Here is a 20463-nt window from a genome sequence, read left to right as displayed (position 1 = left end):
TGCAGGTTGCCGAAGCGGAGAAGGCGATTGCGTCTATTAGCTGCATTATCCAGGATCTTAAGTCTACTGCGTCTCGTTTCCACTGTTGTTCTTTTAGTTATTGTCCTAGGGGAGTGAATAGGATAGCTCATAATCTTGCCCAAAAGGCTCTTTTGTAAGCTATGCTATGTATTGCTGTCAAAAAAAAAAAAAACATATGAATAGTAATGTTTTTGAGCATAAACCATACGATAAAGTGGAAAAATATTCGAGTTTGAACTGAGTTTTAAAAGTAAAATAATATAGAGTAGATATTAAGACTCATTTTCGGTCTACAAATAAAGATAATATTAACAATATATCTTCGCTATCTTCAGAATCTTCCTCCGGTAATCAAATATCGTCATAATCTGCAAATATCAATCAACATCTGCACATAATCCTTTGATCAATATCTTGTAATCATAATCTTGTTATTATAGTCAAGTCTTGTACAGGCTCCATCTAATAGCCTTATTTAGTTCCCTAAGATCAGTATAAATAGCTTAGCTATTCTTGTAATTAAACACACAATTCATTTCATCAATACATCTTTCTTATATGGTATCCAAAAGCCTTCGATCCACCAAAACACCCGTCTTCAACCTTAGCCCACGACCCGCCACCTTCAAAAGATCCACAACCACCGCTACCAAACCTCTTCAACCACCAACCACCATGACTCAAACCGACAACCTAGTACCCAATCCCCACGATGCTGCAACCCCCCTGACCTCGCTCAATCTAAATGACACGTCTGTCGCGTACCTGTCAAAAATAAACCAACTGGTTCCAACTAACTAATATAGCTAGGGAAGTCGGGTCGAATCCACAGAGAGGTAGGAACTTTTCTGCTAAACTAAGTTCGTCAAGGTAACCAAAATGGGGGTTTAATAATTGTGATTTCTAAACTAACAGAGTAAAAGGGAAGAGAAATAAAGAAGGAGTTTAACAGATAAGAGAGAATAGCTAAGACAAGCGGTTCGCCATAATCATCAGGTCGAGTAATCTAGGTCCTAGGTCAATGTAGTACAGTCTAAGGGGTAGCGAACGTCGCCTTTCGGTCCCTAGTTCACCCTAAAGCGTAAGCAGTTTAACTTTCGCCCTCATTTGCGATACTCTATTGTTCGCTACTAGTCTCCCTCTTCCAACCTTTCGGTCCAGGTCAAGGTCCACCAAGAATAAGGGTCTAATTGCGTCGACTCAATTAGGCGATTACAGTTATATGTAGCATTTTAACAACGAAGACGGTACCGGTATTAACCTAGTAGTTCGATTACTCTCCCTTCAAATCATGGGTCCCCTATAGTCTTAGCATAGGGAATTAGCTACTCATAATTACCAAATTAACGGAGACAATAACTAAACAATTTGAATTAAGCATGATGAGAAATCTAATTGATTGAACAAGTATGAAATAACGAGAGAAAAGGAATTAAAATAACAAATACGATAAGGAATTAATTAGATAGATAATACCGAGTTTGGGTAACAAAGTAGAGAATCGAAATCCAAGGAACAGTGACCAAGTAACCAGTGAAATGTACGCAGTAAAAGGGAGATTAAAAGATAGGAGTAACGTAGTGTTCTCCTCAGTCTTATACTGTAAAAATGTTTAAAACCTAATCTATGGGCTGATTCACCAAAACCCATAAAAGATTAGGCGGAAAAAGACTAAAAGCATACGAAAACCTCTCGATCGAGTAGAGAGACTACTCGATCGAACACCAAGTCACTCGATCGATCTAGAGCAGCCACTCGATCGAGCACTGCCTGTGTGAACTTCCTCGATCGACTCCTCCAACCAGTCGATCGTCCAGCATGGGTGCATGAAGCATTCGATCGAGCAGAGAGGCCACTCGATCGAGCTATATAAGTGCGTCAGGACTTGTGTTTCTCCCTTGCTCCGCTCATGCGCACTCTAGGTGTGAAATTCCTAAGCTCCGGCTCCATATTTCCCATGAATGCATACAAATGGGACAATTAAGGCTCATTTTAGCTCCTCCTCGGTCAATTCCTGCAAAATACAACAAACGGACCAAAGTAGAATATTCGGGGGTATTTGTAGCTAGATGCTACATAAAAAGCACAGAAATGCGTGTAAAAATGAGGTAAAAACCTTATATAAAAGACACGCATCACTAAACCACTGTGTGAAGCTCACCTCCGTCAACTATACATCATGGCGGTTTTAGTTGACTGACATCCTTTTTGGGTTCAGTCTTCTGGGCTTCCTTGATGGTACCCACCCCCACCCACCACCCACCGTCCTCTCTGCTGACAAAACAGAGACCCCCAACCCTGCGTACCACACATGGCGAAAACAAGATGGCTTAATTTTAGGTGCTCTAATGGGTACCTTATCCGCCACAATACAAGCGTTGATCGTCCGCGCAACCACCTCGAAAGAGGCGTGGGACATTCTCGCTCAAACCTATGCCAATCCATCTCGCACTCACATCCTACAATTAAAGGATCGTCTCGATTCGATCCTTAAAACCGCAGACCAATCCATTACCGAGTATATGCACGCCATTAAAGCGTGTATCGACCAACTCGCGTTAATGGGCAAAGTATTGGACCCCGAGGATGTTGTATCCAAGGTCCTAAAAGGTCTCGATTACAACCTATTCAAATCAGTAATCGACGGAGTCCGAGCCCGAGACACCCCGGTTTCGTTTGAAGCGCTTCATGAGAAGTTGCTTCAACACGAACTTCTTGTAAAACAAACCCCAAACAATGACCCATTTCAACCCACTGCCAACCTCAACTATCGCCACCATAACCAATACCGTGGCAATTACCGTCCCACCACCACCCAAACCTCTGCCTTCAACCCGTCCCCTGGCCAATCCTCCACCAACCAGACTCCTAGACCCTTCAAAGGCCGTTGTCAATGGTGTCGCCATGTTGGTCACGTCATAGCTGATTGCCCACTGTTCCGAAAGCTCTTCCCCACCATTGTCTTCCCTGCCTCTCCAACCCGCCACAACTAACAGGGACCACAGGCCCACACCGCCACAACTCAACCACCCAACCCCAATTATTTGCTCGACAGTGGAGCGTCCAACCACGTAACCCATGATCTTGATACACCCGTGGGCCCTCCGTAGTATTATAGTGAGATGGTCGCATAGAGTTTTTACATGTTTTTATGCTGGTTTTGATATAGTTAGTAGTTGTTTTGAGTCGGGTTGAGTTGGTTTGGGAGGTATGTTTTGGAGTTTTATGTTGAGTTTTGTTTGTGTTGTTGTGTCGGGAGGATGTTAGTGTGCTTTTGTTTTGGTTGTGGTTTGAACTTCGGGGATGAAGTTCTTTTTAAGGAGGGAAGACTATAATACTAAGGTTTTATGTGTCTGAGGGTACTCTATCAAGTGGGGCTTACTCTGTCGAGTAAGTTTGATTTTATACAAAACAGTAGTCTGCCTGTAGGGTACTCGATCGAGTAAGCTTGGCACTCGATCGAGTAAGGGTCACTCGATCGAGTAAGTGACTTACTCGATCGAGTAAGTCGGTTTACGGGTGATTTGCGACGGGTTTGTTAATAATGTGGATGTAACACCCCCATACTCCAAGTGCCTTACCAGGACCACTCAGGTATAAGGATGCTACCATCTCGGTTACCCGAGGCATGATAATCATAAGACAATGAAGAAACATACTTTATTAAATAAGTTTTAGCGATTACATAACAAAACCAACCGTAAGCAAAATACAACTGTTCTCCAACTATAAACCAACTGAAAGGAACTATCCTAACAAACACAGCGGAAGACTAAAGACTCAGATATGTGATGACTCCATCCCCAGCTAGATCCCACGCGTATCCAAGATATACCTGCCAAGCACTGCTCACCACCCCCGAATGGATCACCACAGTTTTTAAAACATTTAAACGGGGTCAGTACTAATCACACAATTCACCATATATATATACAATAAGATAAACAGATGCCTTAACCGTCACACATACACAACCAACCAACTCCAATCATCTCAATCACCGATCGTCCACCGCACCAGCCCCCGGTGGGGGACCGCATGCCGTACCCACCAAATCCCCGCTCCACATAGTGAGCGATAACCCTGTCCATTAATGTGCACATCCCCTTCCGTGGCGGGTTCCACGAAGGGCGAAACTAGGGCGTGAAGCCACTTCCGCAAGTGACTCCACTCAGCCGAGAACGCATCTCGAGAACCATAGGCAACCAATCACAATCACAATATCAACAACCGTCTGAATTTTATCAACAGTGTACAATCACGATCACAGCCGTCACAATATAATTACTATATCAAACAATCAATTTCAACACATCAACAATCATCCCATTATGGGACTAATACTGAGTAGAAAATCCTACCTGGAATGCAACACAAACATCAGACGATCTAGCAGCTGTCTCAAAACCTTTCCTCTACGAACCCTTCTCCTATACACATAATCACATAATCACTACCAACACAACAAATCATAAAAACCCCCAATCCCAAAATTAGGGTTTAAACAAAGTCAACCAAACGCTATAAAATTGGTATGCAGGACTTACCCTTGACGCAAGGAACTCAACGGTATACACAACGACAAGAACTGACCGTCTGAACTCCGGGAATTGCTAAGAATGCGATTAGGAAGATGAACTTGTTGATTTCTCTCTTAAACAGGGATTTAGGTTTTGTAAAGGTAGTTTAGAATAATGACGACGGAACTTAAATACCTTAATCGCATAATTAACAAAACCCGAGAAAACTCCCCGTAAAACCGGACACTCGATCGAGTACCCAAGGTACTCGATCGAGTACCCCCTTACTCGATCGAGTGCCCCAGCTACTCGATCGAGTACCCAACAGGTCAGAAACTATTTTAAAACGCAACTCACCCTTACTCGACAGAGTAAGGCCTACTCGATAGAGTACCCAAAGACTTATAAATACGGAGTATTACAGTGGATTAATATATATTAAGTTCCGTCATCTTTCTTTAAACACTTTTACAAAACCTAAATCACAGTCAAGAGAAGTTTCAAGTTACGTTGTCTTGTCCCTTCGCATTATTAGCAAATCCCGGAGCTAGAGGTGTCGGTTTTCATCATTCTTTACACCTTTGTGATCCTTGTATCGTGGGTAAGTTCTACATATCATTTTTATATTATTTGGTTAATGTTGGTTAAACCCTAATTTGGGGATTTGGGGGTTTTTGTGATTATGTGGTTACAGTAGTGATAATATGTATGTATGTATAGAAGGAGGCTTTGTTGAGGAGAGATTCTGAGTAGCTGCTTAGATCGTCTGATTTCGTGTTGCTTTCCGGTAGGGTTTCCTACAAGTATTAGTTACATGTTTGTGTGGTGATTGTTGTTGTGACGATTGGTTAAAGTATATTGTTGGCTGTGCTGGATAGTTGTTGATTTCATATTGTTGATTGGTTTGTATCTGTCTGTGATCTTTGGGGCGCGTCCTTGGCTGAGTGGAGTCACTTGCGGGAGTGGCTTCACGCCCTTGGTTCGCCCTCTGTGGAACCCGCCACAGGAGGGGATGTGTACATTAAGGAAACTTGGGTTTATCGCTCAGTGGTTGATGAACGGGGATTTGGTGTGTACGGCTGCGGTCCCCCACTGGCGGTGTGGAGTACTTGTTGCGATGGGTACTCTACCAGGACTACACACTTTAGTGTGTAGTCAGTTGTGTGGAGATTGATTATGGAGACTGGAGATCGATTGATGTGTTGATTGAGCTGTTTGGCTTTGTTTCATTGTGGTTTGTATCGTGTAATTAGTACTGACCCCGTTATTTGTTTTAAAAACTGTGGTGATCCATTCGGGGATGGTGAGCAGTTATTGAGCAGGTATGATATGACGCATATGGGATAGCGGGGATGAGTCATCACGTGGCAGTTAGAAGAGTCTTCCGCTGTGTCAGACGATATTTTGTAGTTTTGATAGTTTTTCTAGTGGACCGTTTGAGTACCTTGTACTTCAGTTAACAGTTTTGGGTTTTGGAACATGTAATCACGTAAATCATATTTTACCTTTAAATTATGTTTCTTCATTGTCTTATGATTATCATTGCCTCGGGTAACCAAGATGGTGACGTTCTTATACCTAAGTGGTCCTGGTAAGGCACTTGGAGTATGGGGGTGTCACACTCGCCCTCCATTCGCCCTATCTTGGTCCTGATTCGCTTATAATCGGAGATGGATCCGCACTCGACATTGCCCATATTGGTTCTTTTCGATTACCCAATTCTTCTATTCAATTAAATAATGTTTTGCATGTTCCCCAAATTTCCCGTAACATTTTGTCTATTTCGCAATTATGTCGTGATAATAATGCTTACGCTATTTTCTCTTCGTCTTCTTTTATTATTAAGGCAATCTCGACGGGTGCGACACTCCTTCAGGGCCGGGCTAAGGATGGCATATACGAGTTGAGTCCGAAGCAATCGCAAGTCTATTCAAACCAAAAGGGCTCAACTACCCTCTCATGGCATCATAAATTAGGACACCCTTCTATTAATGTTATGAAAGCTATTAATAAAAATGCACCATTTCTTACTACTTTTTCTAATTTTGCATATTGTGAATCCTGTCACATTAGTAAAATAAAAAAGCTACCGTTTGCGACATCGACAATTAAAACAACCGCACTACTCGACTTAATTTATTCCGACCTATGGACCAGCCCTGTTTACTCTCGCGAAAAATATAAATATTTTGTCATATTTGTCGACCACTTTAGCAAATACATTTGGTTCTTTCCGCTAAAACAAAAATCCGAAACCACGCAAGTATTTCTACGATTCAAAGCCTTAGTAGAAAAATATTTCAAAAAACCAATAAGACAGTTTTTCTCCGACAATGGCGGAGAATTTCAGAAATTGAATCCCGCGTTAATAGACAATGGCATTAGTCACTTTACTTCTCCACCTCATACCCCGGAACATAATGGGTATGCTGAAAGACGACACCGTCACATTGTTGAAACCGGACTCGCTCTCCTTTCTCACGCTGGCCTACCCACCACATTTTGGCCATTTGCTTTTAGTACGGCTACATATCTAATAAATCGCCTTCCTACTAAGACGCTAAATGGTCAAACACCATATTTTTTAATGCATAATGTGCAACCCAACTATGATAAACTACATAACTTCGGTTGTCTGTGCTATCCATGGCTTCAGCCTTATACAAAACACAAGCTCGACTATCGATCCACACCCTGCATTTTTTTTGGATACTCTTCCACTCAAAGTGCCTTTCACTGTCTCGACCCAAAAACAAATTGCTTATATACCTCTCGTCACGTTAAATTTGTAGAAGATGAATTCGCTTACACTCGTCTTCTTACAACCATGTCATCACCCTCCACCAACACCAATCCGGATGATTGGTGTAATCTTGTTCTTCATGTCTTACCATCACCTCCCATGATTCCCACCCCTCTTACCCAGTCCCAAGTCCACCACAATCGACCTCCCATCACACAAGTATATACTCGACGCAACTCACAATCCCAAGCACCAACTTCCTCCACATCTCCCACGGACTCCATTACTGACAACCCCTCCACGACCACAAACCCCTCCACGGCTGCATAACCCTCCACGGAGACACCTCCCTCCCCTACCTCGATCTCACCTAATTCCACTCCTATAGTCTCATCTACACGGCCTCATCCTCCTCCTCGCAATGTTGTCACCCGTCTTGATAACAACATTAGCAAGCCTAATCCGAGATATGCAAACCTTGCCCTTGCTTCCGCTACACCTACCTCCTTACCAAAAACTATTAAACAAGCTCTTGTTTCCCCGCAATGCAAGACGAAGTTCACGCGCTTGATCGCAATAAAACCTGGTCACTAGTTCCTCGTCAACCCTCTCAAAATATAGTTGGATGTAAATGGGTCTATCGGATAAAATATAATCCCGATGGCTCCCTAAAACAGCACAAAGCGCGGCTTGTAGCTAAAGGCTTTCATCAACGCCCCGACATTGATTTCACTGAAACCTTTAGCCCGGTCGTAAAACCCACCACAGTTCGTCTCGTCCCCTCCCTCGCAGTCACTCACTCATGGTCTCTCCGACAACTTGATGTCAATAATGCCTTCTTACAGGGTACATTAACAGACGATGTTTATATGGCCCAACCTCAAGGATTTATTGACGAATCAAAACCCGATTATGTTTGTAAACTAAACAAAGCAATTTATGGCCTAAAACAAGCTCCTCGAGCTTGGCATACTGAGCTAAAGACCTATCTTCTCACCTATGGATTCAAACAATCGCTCTCTGACTCATCTTTATTTATTTTTAAAACAAATGCAATATGTATATACATGCTTGTCTATGTTGACGATATTATCATTACTGGACCAAATCCTCAACATTTACAACATTATATCAACCAATTAGCAAACCGATTCTCTATTAAAGACCTCGGACCGCTCTCTTATTTTCTTGGTATTGAAGTCACACCAAATAGTCTTGGACTTCATCTAAACCAATCAAAATATGTTCATGATCTCCTTCTAAAATACAACATGTCCGATGCCAAACCAACCACAACACCCATGGCAACCGATAGTCATCTAATTCGTGAAGATGACAAACCAATTCATAACCACTCAGACTATCGTGCTATTGTCGGCAGTCTGCAATACCTCTCCCTTACCCGGCCTGACATTGCTTTCACATTAAATAGGCTTGCTCAGTTTCTTCACCACCCTACGTCTGATCACTGGGCCGCCTTAAAACGGTTACTCTGCTATCTCCAAGGAACACAAACCTATGGACTTCAAATTCATAGAAACTCTCCTCTATGCTTACATGCTTTTTGCGACGCTGATTTTGCAGGAGATAAGGATAACTAGCTCTCCACCACTGGCTATATTATCTATCTCGGTCGTAATCCGATCTCTTGGTCATCGAAAAAGCAACGAGGTCTTGCTCTCTCAACCACAGAAGCCGAATTTCGGGCCGTAGCAGCTGTAACAACCGAAACACTTTGGCTCCGTAATCTTCTCACTAAGCTTCACATCATCGTCACCAAACCCCCAGTACTATATTGTGATAATATGTCTGCTACACTATACGCCAAAAATCCTGTCTTTCACTCAAGAATGAAGCATATGGTTCTCTCCTTTCACTTCGTTCGTGAGCAACTTCAGCTTGGCCGCATTCGTATACAACACGTTGCGAGCAAAGATCAACTGGCCGATGCTCTTACTAAGCCACTTCCCAGGCTACGCTTTCATGAACTACGAGACAAGATTGGACTCCTCCCCTCGACGTCCATCTTGCGGGGCGTATTAGCAATATATCTTCGCTATCTTCAGAATCTTCCTCCGGCAATCAAATATCGTCATAATTTGCAAATATCAATCAACATCTGCACATAATCCTTTGATCAATATCTTGTAATCATAATCTTGTTATTATAGTCAAGTCTTGTACAAGGCTCCATCTAATAACTTTATTTAGTTCCCTAAGATCAGTATAAATAGCTTAGCTATTCTTGTAATTAAACACACAATTCATTTCATCAATACATCTTTCTTATAGATAACTCAAATACTATTGTTTGAATGAACTTTTTCACTTCAATTAAAAAACTTTTGTTAAATTGAAACGCTCCTTAATCTCATTTAAATAAAGTATATATGATACAATATTTCGAGTCTAAAATTTAACACAAAAGATCATTTTTCGATTCATTTTAAGATTTTTTTTTGTCTAACAAAACGTTTTATCTACCTTCGTTAATAAAAAAGATAGACTAACCTTTCTTTATTGCGGTCCACCTACTATTTTATTTTGACAATGACGAACTTTCATAAATAAAATAAAACGAGACTACAAAGCGTACGATTACATATTAACTAGTTACAATGCAAACGGGAGGCATTAGCGAGTAGCGACCCTTGAACTACTAGATATCCAAATAACTGAGCTATACTCACCCCTACAACTCTAGAAGCCAAATAATACAACTACTATTAGATACAAACTCAATAAAATCTGAAATACCACATTTACGATAAAGGGATGATAAAAGTTGTCGAATTCAATAGAACATTTTTTTCACTATAACACATTAACACCTGGCCGTTTAATCACTGACTGGGGTTTTCTTGGCCACGAAGTTCTTACGTATATTAACCAACGCAAAAGGGGTACTAGATGTTTTGGAGCTATCAAGCTTGACATGAATAAAGCTTTTGATAGGGTATCTTGGCCTTTTTTATTCACAATTCTAAAGCTTTTTGGTTTTCCAAAGAAATTCAGAAAGCTTATCAAGACTTGTGTTAGGATGGTCTCTTTGCAAGTTCTTATCAATGGGACTCCCTCTGGCCGAATTTTTCCTCGGTGTGGACTGCGTCAAGGTGACCCTATTTCACCCTATCTTTTTATCCTATGCATGGAGATCCTTTCCCTTATGATTACAAAAGCGGAATCTAAGGGACTCATTGAAGGTATTAAACTATCACGGCATAGTCCTGCTATTTTTCATCTTTTATATGCTGATGATTCACTCTTGTGCTTCCGTCTGACTTCTTCAAGTTGTGAAACCTTGCGAAGCATCTTGAACGACTTCAGCTCTATGTCGGGTCAAATGATAAATAATCAAAAATCTCATATCAAGTTCAGCCCAAACTCTCCTGCTGATTTTAAAGAGCATATTATTGATATTTTGCAAGTGCAACCAAAGACTAATTTTGGTTCATATCTAGGCATCCCGATCGATTTAGGCAGGAGGAAAACTTCATCTTTTCAGTTTCTTCTTGACAATATATCACACAAAATTCTCTCCTGAAGGCCAGCGCATTTTTCTCAAGCGGCTAAGTTGATTCTTATTAATTCGATCCTTATGGCTTCCGTTACTTATATTGCATCTGTTCTTCCTATTCCACAACAAATCACCTCGAAAATCAATTTTTTGATTGACCTCTTCTGGTGGAAGAATTCCCAAAAGAAACGTGCTCAACATTGGCTACCATTTGAGCAATTACAGCTATCAAAGACAAATGGTGGTCTGGGTTTAAAAAACGCACGACTTTTTAGCCAAGCTATGTTGGCTAAAAAATTTTGGCGCTGTCACCAAAATCCAACCTCACTGATCTCAAAAGCTCTCTGTCCAAAATACCGGAAAGATTTTCCTATTCCTGGCAGTATTTCGAAATATTCAAACGCTTCTTTTGCTTGGAAAGGAACTGTCAAGTCCACCTTCTTACTTCGTGACGGTATTGCGTGGAAATTTGGGAGTGGAAGCTTAATTGATCTAAGGAATGACGCATGGGTTCTTGGGAATAATCCTACTTTAAAGTCCCAGTCGCAAGTGCAGACAATCAGTTTTGCGGATATTATGCTTGATTCCACTCATTGGAATTCGACAAATGTTTTCAGGTTCTTTAATAAAGCTACAGCTACAAGTATTTGTGCTTTGGAACTTCCTCCTGAACCTACAGATGACTATATATACTGGAAATTTACGGAAGACGGATTTTATTCAGCTAAGTCAAGATACTTGTTTCTTTTGGACAGAAGTCACCACTCATCTATTTCAAACTCTTACTTTGCTTTGATCTGGAAACTGCCATGTCAACCTCACATCAAGATTTTCTTGTGGAAAATTGCCCGTAATATTTTACCCACTGCCGACATCTTAATTCGCAGAGGTTTGATTGTCGATCATGCCTGCTGTTTTTGTAATCTCGAGTCTGAAACCTTGGCACACCTTTTCCGAGACTGTTGCATAACTAAAAGACTTTGGTTTGCTAGCCACCTCGGAATTCGGGTTGATTCCTCCTCCAACATACCCTTTACTGCTTGGATGAACAATTTTCTAAGTTACTTTTCGCTTTCCGGGAACCACGAACCTTATCAGGTCCTGCACTTCTCTTTACTTCTTTTTTCTATCTGGAAACATAGGAACAATGTTATCTTTCGGGATTGCCGGGTCAATCCTGCTGCTATTTTACAAGAAGCTGATATGCTTCTCTCGCAACAGCTTGATTTCATGTTCAGATATAAGAGTGATAAATATGAAATCAACTCGACTGATGTTGCCTGCCTTCGGATCCCTTCTCCAGAGCTCATTCACCATTACTTCAAGATTGAGGTTACTTTCAACAAAAAGACGTGGCAGGGCTCTTTTAGAATCCGTTGCAATGACAATATCATTCATGAAGTTCCGAGCTTCTTCTGTAATTCTCATCTTCAATGCTCCATTACCGCCTTACTTGAAGCAATGTCTCAAGCCTCAGCGTGTAAGCTTCAAGATGTACTTTTCACATTCGGAAACACCAGACTCCTTCAGTTGCTTCACAACAAGGATAACCTTAAAGTTCCCGTTGCATTTTCTAATAGTATGATGCGTATTAAATCTTATCTTAGCTGTAATTTTAAGTGGTATATTAGTGGCTATGTGTAATTCAACTTTTCTTGATTATAATATATAGTACACTTTTGTCAAAAAAAGAAAAAAAACACATTAACACCTACCAAATTACGACATCGGACCAAAAAGATAAACTGAAGCAAAATAAAAAAAATTAGGACAAATCAGACCCGTATTGTAACGGACCATTCGTCGGATGCAAGTAAAACCCGAACCCTATTACCAAAACCTATCTTTTTTTGTTTTTAATTTTCATAATCATCTCAATTAACCTTGTCGCCATTGTTAGTCATCTTCCTTCATTCAAGCTTCAAGGTAACAACATTCTACTTCTAATTACTGATTATTATCATCACTTAGCGAGCTTTATTATTAACTCGATGCTAATTAGTTTTAATTTATTCATTTAAGGGTAAATAAAAGTGTTGGTAAATTCTGGGATTTTGATTGTTGAATCATATACATATATATATCTATTACTGTTGTGTGGTATTGCTTAAAATTCTAGATAAATATTTGGTGTTTTGCTCTCTAGTTGTGAGTTTTGGGACTTAGTGTGTGTGTGTGTTTGTGGGGCTTTAGGCAGGGAGTTCATGGTGTAGGACTTTACCACCATTGTAGAGTTGTCGTGTGTGTGTATCAGGTGGTTAGTGGTTAGGTGACAGGGAATGAAGAGGCTGTATTGTTCAGGACTATCAGCAGTGATATGCTCTCAAATTATAATGAGCAATCAGCAATATAGGATTGTACTGATATATGTTGGGTAGCTTCGCTCGACAATTTTGATATACTCAGGTGTTGTTTAGATACCAAAATAGGTGGGAAAGGAGGGAAGGGGGATTAAGGGAAAGGAAAGGGAGGGAGGGAAGGGAAAGGGAAGGAGAATGGAGTACGTGTGTTTGGATACATTTTCCTTCCAAATTTTTCCTTTGTTTGAGAGATAGTGATTTGCCGTGGAAGAGGGAAAACGGGGCGCTCCATTTCCCTACAACCTTGTTTACTAATTCTACAAGAGATTTTGTACCCCTCCCTATCCCAATCCAAACAAGTGCTTAGGTAAATTGAATGTCAAAGCACTTTCTCGTGCAATTAATGAAGTACATAAGGGTCCGTTTAATATTGTTAATTGTTTTGGTACATGGTAATGGTATATCTCAAGTTGCATAAGTGTAACTACTACTATAAATATCTTCGTTTGAAACTTGATACGAATAAGGTGACTTTTAGGTGTTACGTAACTTACGTTTGCTTCCTTGGCAATACCTATTGAGCTCTTGGTAAGTGAATTATAATCCATTTGATTATCCAGTGTTTTATATGAAGGAAATTAGTTAATATAGACAGGATGAGTTTTTTGATTTTCTATTTCACTACAAAACAACTACTCTATATTACTATAGTCAGTATCATACCTTTTTAGTGTATTGTACTTCTGTGTCGCCCAGATACTCTAGCCCCTTGATTTTTGATCCAAGTTGAATTTTTGTGATGGAATTATGCGTAGTACTTGCCGAAATGCTGATAGGTCGTTTGAATGTTCAAGTTGGTGTTTTTTTGAATGTGAGTGCTTTTTGTGTGCTGTATTTTTTATTGGCTTGAAAGAATATGCTGCCACTTGTTCAGTTGCTCTTATGGTTGTTCCTTTGACAGATAGATTTGGTTAATTGGTTATAGGATTAGATTTGTACTTGTTCGAAATTAGGATGCTAATTACTGCTCGGCTAGTTTGATTGATTGCCATGATTACTTCGTTGTTCTGTTATGGACTGTGTTTAATCACAATGGTTTTGGAATAGCATATGAATAATAGATACTTTTCGTTTTTGTAGTTTTGAGTTCAATGAAGGAATGACAGACACAAATGGGGATGAATTAAGGTGCGGTGTGTGCGACGAGCTAGGGTGCTATTTTTCCGATGAGGATGGCCACTTCTACTGCAACAACTGCAATGCCCGTGTTGATGATGTTGTCGCCACGGGCGTTGCTGACGAGGACTTCGTCGACAAGGGCGGTGGTGGAGCCACCTACAACCCCCACTACACTCGCTACACCCCGTCCGTTAAACCCGAACTGTTTGACCCTGAGCATTTGGGGCCCATGGAGCCTGCCGATTTCGGAGACGTGCCCAAAGGAGTTGTTTTTAGAATGGAAGATTATTATAAGAGTATTCGTGTGAGGTATGTTTTGGGGGTTCAACTCTTGGTTGAGTACCAATGTGAGAAGCTTGTGGAGGTGTTTAGGGTTAGCCCGATTATTTGTGGGATTGCGGGTGAGGTTTGGTTGAGATTTGTTGCATCCAAGAGGGTTTTTGGTGACTCGTGGGCTGATGGTGTTATTGAGGAGTCTGAGATTCAAGGTACAAAATCTTTTTGATTATTGGCGACTTTGTTTTTTTGTTTTCTCCTTCTGTTTGTTTGATTAGAAGCATAATAGGCATGAATGTATGTGTTTAAATGTGTGATTCTGCAGAAGTTTTAATAATGTTTGAGCCTGTGATTGAAATCGTGGAAAGGTAACCTCTCTGATTAGCTGCACGTGTTTTTTGTTCAATTGTATGCACTAATTGCTATAAGCTGTCTTGCCCCGACTCTACGACACGGGTGTCGTGTCTGACACGTGTCGAGTGTCAAATACGGCTATTTTGTGTGAATTTTTCAATTGGTCTAAAGTGAAGTGTCAAAGTGTCGATATCGTGTCGGACAAGCGACACGACAGCTAAGTGAAGTGTCGAAGTAACATAGGTTATAAATATGATGTTTTTCGTCTGATTGAGCATTTGGAAAATTGAGAATACTCAGAATTCCCTGTGTCTTAAAAGATTTACTTATCTGGCTTTCTTTAGTTGTGCCAACTGCCAAGGGTCTTGAAAAGGATTTAATTGTCTGCTTATTGTATGAAGGATTCGTTTTTTCTTTTCTTTTTCAACCTATGCGTTCTTCTCAAAGGCTCAATTGCTGACCTACATGGCCTTGTATGTTATATTTTCAGGGGAGAAGAAGAGCAAAGTAGGAAACTATGCTAAACATACAAACGAGCCTAGGAATATGTATCGGAAACGTATGGCAAATATATGGTGTAAGTCTTTGAAAAACACAATACCTTTATCATCTTCTTTAGCCATTTCATATTTGGCCTGTCATATTGCTAGGGAGGCAGTTCTTCCAAGTGACATAATGAAGTGGGCTATTGAAGGCAAGCTCCCCTATTTTGGTGCTTTCCCTAAGATTAAGGAATCCATTAAACAAATTGAGAGAAGCTATAATTGTCCTTCTGTCGTATGCCCATTGGAAGCCAATAATATGTTTAGGCCATCCCAGTCTGTCTCTTTACAGAAATTAGAGTCAATGGCAGCATCAATAGCCCACTCGATTGGCCTAAATTTGCCTCCAGTCAACTTTCATGCGATAGCTTCCGGTTATTTGAAGCAGCTATGCCTACCTGTTAGTAAGATCCTTCCATATGCCTGCCGCATAGAGGAGTGGGCCATGCCTCCTGAATTATGGTTATCAGTATATGAAAGGAGGATCCCTACTCGCGTTTGTGTGATGTCAATACTGATTGTAGCTATAAGGATTCTTTACAATATTAATGGTTTTGGCAAGTGGGAAATGACCCTATCTAACCCTAATGACGACCCCTCTATGGATAATACATTAGGATCCGATGATGATGCAGAAGCAATGCCTACCTCCCAAACCATGGATGTAGATCAAGAAGGAACCTCGTCCAGTGTCCATATATTTGAGTCCGATTGTGCAGAGCTCTTGCAAAACCTTCAGAAGAATTATGACGATTTAAATAATAGATATGGTAATCTATTAAGAGTTTATTTATTTATTTATTTTTCCAAATTGTAAGTGTCCGTTGTGCTTGTGCATAGTCTTAAAAAAAACATTATAGTTGGCCGTTTCTGTTAATATAATACGTGTATTATATCTTACTGATTAAGTTTTTCAATTGTTTTATCCGACAGAGTACTCCAAGGATTTGCCTACATATCTTCAGTATTGCAAGGATGTGGTGTTTGTTGGGTTAGAGCCATTATATAAAGATCCTGTTCTTATAGATGAACTATGGGACTTCTATCAGAAGAATAGAGAGGTAATGTATTCTTAATTAAAGCCTTTTGAGATGTTTACACAAACAACCTTGAGTATACTTGAAAGTTTGAGTTTCAGATGCTGATTATACAAAGCGTTGGTCCAAAATTATTTGGAGATCTATTTTGGTTTGCTAATATGAATTATCATGCAAGACCGTCAGAGAGAGAGAGAGAGAGAGACTCAGTGTCTTTTAACATAAACAGTAGAGAACGAGGAAAAGTAATGTTACGGTGCTGATCATGCTCTGGAACCGTCGCATGTTTAGTAAGGTTTCCAGAGAAAACATTGCGTTTCTGTTGTTGAACAAAATACATCAGTGTCTGCCAAAAACATCTTAGTCAAATATCAAGGGATAATGGGAGAGATTATAGAGTGGTTTTTAATCTTTTATGAAAGGCTCTTCTTAAACCCTAACTTCCCATTACAGATTTTTTTGAAATCAGCTCCTATCATTTGTAGTCACGCTACTAATTACTCCGCCTAGGTACATGTTATCTCTTGTCCTTATTTATTTTCATGGCACTTATCTTTTCTCCTCATTTTCATCGTTTTGACACCAGTCTAAGCAGTATGCGACGCCTCATGTCAGCCAAAACCCAAATGGTATGGAACTAAAAGCTTTGGTGTTGGGTAGGCTTTCTTATGCATGCAATACAGTTAGTACCTGTCCATTCTTTATAATGATATGTATTTAAGTAGGAATATTACCTTGTTGCCACCCAGACAAGAAACTGTATTTAAGTAGGAATATTTATGTGTATACGGTTTTCAGTTTCTTAGAAATTCTCTGAGCATGAATTTGGTGCAACATAATGAGACAGTCTCATAATAAAGATTTTCACGAGACTGGCCCATACTGGATCCTGTTGCATTAATATGTGATCGTCTCGCATTATATTAATAAGATATTGTCTGACATGAGAATAATTCACTAGAAGCAACCTCTCTATTCTTACTGAGTAAAGACTTCAACACATCGACCCTTCCGTACCAGCTTTAGCCTTACTGGAGGCACTGAGAATCAGGGTGAATGACGGTGACCGAGAGTATTCTTCCTTAATGGAGTTTGATTCGTGCAGGGTATGGAAGCATCTGGGGAGGTTGAACCCGGCTTGCAAGGTAAAAGGTCAAGGGATGGTGACAAACAATTCGGCACAACAAAGGAAAACCCGAACAACCAGGCAAATGAGCCAACAATATCTCTATCAGCAAATAGCAGCCAAAGCAGCTACAACACTTTTCAAGATTCACAATCACATCAAACTTCATCTTCTGCCGACAAGTTTGAATTGTCTCATAATACTCGAGACATGGCAATTCGACATATGAAAATCGACATGGAAGAGCAAATATTCTGTTATATCCCACCTAGAGTGAAAGTTAAGCGACATGGGTATTTACACTACAGCAGAAAAGCCGCTGGTGATGGTGCCTATACTTATATAGCCCATGCTGATTATTACATTTTGCTTCGAACTTGTTCCAAAGTTGCTCAAGTCGATCCCCGTGTTATGCACGAGAGTGTGTTGAGTTTGGAGAGGAGATTAGCTTGGATTGAGAAAAGGATTGATGAGTGTGTCAATTGCCATAAAAAGCAATGTGAGACTGTTACTTCGGATAAAATTTCATCGTCTTCATTTCTTGTTCATTAATTTTTAAAATGTGAATACACAATTAATTATTTGTTGTACGAAAAACAAATTACATTGTGATAAGTTGTTTTTATTGATTCTAATCAAATTTTATTGAAGAACAAGCAAAGGTAATTACATTGATCTTCGAAAGAGGCGACTGACTCCGTCAACTGCAACTCCGCCATTGCCTAAAATTCTACTTACATATATGTTCATATCTGCCATATAATTACATCTACTTCTAAAAACGCCTTAGACATGCCGAAAAATCTTTAAGAAAAACACCTTAGGCACGAACCCAAACTATATGTTCCTCTGGTAAGAACTGACAAACTGGAAGACTACCTGGTTTTACATTAAGGACTTGGAAAGCCAAGTGTTTCGGGTTCCAACTGCTTGTGTCTTTATGGCAAACCGCAACAACGTTTGCATCTGTACCCGTCTCACTGATTAATGACACAATGTGAGGGGATGTACCCTTAGTCTTGTGACAATAAAACACTGCATATGCATAGTTTAACTTATGACATACCATGACATTATCATCTCTGGCTGCTTTTATAACTTTGCCAAATGTATAGTTTTGACCCTTGTCAAACCCATTTGTTACTTCAGTCGATATCGTCTTAACATTTCTTCCTAGGGTCGATTTTACATAATCGACCATGTCCTCGAGACAAGTTGCACAGTATTTATGTTCCCCTGGTACACCTTCACTTTCGCAACCCTTAATAGTTTCTTCAATGGTTTGTGCCTCCTCGGACCCTGGTTGTACTGAGAATTCGCGTAATATTTGTGGCATTTTATCGGTTGAGAAAGGAATAGTACGAGCCTTGTCTCTAGGGATGAAGGTGGCTCCGTTTTTGGTCTGAGTGAAGTTCATGGTCATTTGGTGACCAGGCTTCATATCTTTCTCAAGGAAAAACAACGATCTTTCAAGATAATTACGATTCATGTGACGACCACCGTAGTTGTTGTATTGGAACGGAATCAGACCGGGCGCAACTGTAACATAAACAGGCTTCCCATTTGGACCAGCTAATACTTCAACCCCAGCTCTTCCAACATGAACATTAGAACCTCCTCTAATAGACCTGCCAGTGTTTACATTTACTCCGTTTGCACGGCCCACATCTACATCAGCGTAGCCATCGCGCAGTTTCCGTCCCTTAAGGACTCTTTTCGGGCCCTCTGTCTGTTGTCTCCTGCGCGGGGTGAAGTGACTTTTCTTGTGGGGGTCTTCATTAGGTGAAAAGAATTAGGACTTAGAGAAGGTAAAGGAAATACAATCTAAAATAATTATTAATTATAATAAATAATAATGTGCTATTGAATAACTTTAGCACTAGCTGTTATATGAGACGTTCTCATGATAAATTTGTTGCCGTGAGACCTCTAATTTTAAAATCTCGTTGTTCATAAATGTTTGCATTAATATAGAAGTTTAGAGGTCTTGTAATTATCCATCAATAATAAGTAGATAGCGATTTTTGATGTTCGCATAATTAATTGTGACATTTTTTAAGCGAAATGAAAGGTAAATAAAAAATTGAAACGGAAGAGTGACTACAATTGCTTTGAATTGGATTGGAGCCTCATACCTTTAGAGTCTGCATGGCTATCCACTGTAACAACCTGAGAAATCAAGTTATTGTGCATTAGTTCGACTATCACCTTAATTCAGGTTAAAATTATTATATTATCCTCAAATTATAAATATTCAATAAAAATGTTGTACGGATTCCACAGTTTCTAAATCATATGAGTTAAATTGCTCATCTAAACAAGCTAGTTGTATTGGAAATTAAACCATACACAAGGTTAAAGAACCTTTAAAACGATCACCAACTTTATATTAATGTTGCTACGTTATTTGATTGGATAGAAAATTAATAAGACGAGAAATTACAAGAAAAGAAAAAAAAAAATCTAAATGTCGGACTTTGGACACATGTTAGAAAATAACTATTCATAGTAAATAGCTAAAATTGTAATCACTATTATCTAGAAAGGATAAATAAATCGGAAAACTTACGCATAAGAAAATGATAATTGATTTAATACAGAGTCCCATTAGAAGATAGAATATATATTTGTGAATCTTAATTAATATTTTATCTGACTTTGAAATTAGTAATTATTTGCAATGAAGTAATGTATTTATATCGATCACCCTTATAAATATTATGGAACTTATTGAACTATAAAAAAGGGATATATAATGATGTGATTGGTTATACTGAAAGTAAGGAGCATGTAATCTTAATATACATTTTGATGCCTAAAATAGGAGGAACAAATGTAGAGGTCCTTA

At 39.7% G+C, this 20463-nt stretch overlaps 2 protein-coding genes across 3 annotated transcripts; one reads left to right on the top strand and one right to left on the bottom strand.

Moving 5' to 3' along the window:
• Positions 1 to 12640: 12640 nt before the first annotated feature.
• LOC141612207 (TATA box-binding protein-associated factor RNA polymerase I subunit B-like) lies at positions 12641 to 18230 on the top strand. 2 transcript variants are annotated; one of them, XM_074430933.1, is made up of 6 exons: positions 12641 to 12727; positions 14242 to 14768; positions 15401 to 15487; positions 15569 to 16222; positions 16386 to 16513; positions 17595 to 18230. In XM_074430933.1, the coding sequence occupies exons 2-6, from the start codon at positions 14261 to 14263 to the stop codon at positions 18165 to 18167; spliced, it is 1950 nt and encodes a 649-aa protein (XP_074287034.1). In that variant the 5' UTR covers positions 12641 to 12727; positions 14242 to 14260; the 3' UTR covers positions 18168 to 18230. The 2 variants fall into 2 exon arrangements, with proteins under 2 accessions (XP_074287034.1, XP_074287033.1); XM_074430932.1 differs by having other exon boundaries at positions 15401 to 16222.
• LOC141612208 (BURP domain-containing protein 6-like) lies at positions 18222 to 20329 on the bottom strand. The gene is made up of 3 exons (XM_074430934.1): positions 20185 to 20329; positions 19751 to 19784; positions 18222 to 19388 (listed from the first exon to the last, which is right to left on the bottom strand). The coding sequence occupies exons 1-3, from the start codon at positions 20221 to 20223 to the stop codon at positions 18436 to 18438; spliced, it is 1026 nt and encodes a 341-aa protein (XP_074287035.1). The 5' UTR covers positions 20224 to 20329; the 3' UTR covers positions 18222 to 18435.
• Between the last annotated feature and the right edge of the window lie 134 nt (positions 20330 to 20463).

The sequence above is a fragment of the Silene latifolia genome, chromosome 11 (assembly GCF_048544455.1).
Source record: "Silene latifolia isolate original U9 population chromosome 11, ASM4854445v1, whole genome shotgun sequence".
Classification (NCBI taxonomy): Eukaryota; Viridiplantae; Streptophyta; class Magnoliopsida; order Caryophyllales; family Caryophyllaceae; genus Silene; species Silene latifolia.
Note: the sequence above shows the minus strand (reverse complement) of the source record. Positions and strands in the feature narration are given on the sequence as shown.

Excerpts from the sequence above, each read along its gene's own strand:
- LOC141612207 (XM_074430932.1), top strand. The coding sequence starts at position 14,261 with ATGACAGACACAAATGGGGATGAATTAAGGTGCGGTGTGTGCGACGAG. Across the intron at positions 14,769-15,400 it reads TGAGGAGTCTGAGATTCAAG|GGGAGAAGAAGAGCAAAGTA; the intron begins GTACAAAATCTT and ends TTATATTTTCAG. Across the intron at positions 16,223-16,385 it reads CGATTTAAATAATAGATATG|AGTACTCCAAGGATTTGCCT; the intron begins GTAATCTATTAA and ends TTTATCCGACAG.
- LOC141612208 (XM_074430934.1), bottom strand. The coding sequence starts at position 20,223 with ATGGGACTCTGTATTAAATCAATTATCATTTTCTTATGC. Across the intron at positions 19,785-20,184 it reads CAATTATCATTTTCTTATGC|GTTGTTACAGTGGATAGCCA; the intron begins GTAAGTTTTCCG and ends TTGATTTCTCAG. Across the intron at positions 19,389-19,750 it reads TAGCCATGCAGACTCTAAAG|ACCCCCACAAGAAAAGTCAC; the intron begins GTATGAGGCTCC and ends CACCTAATGAAG.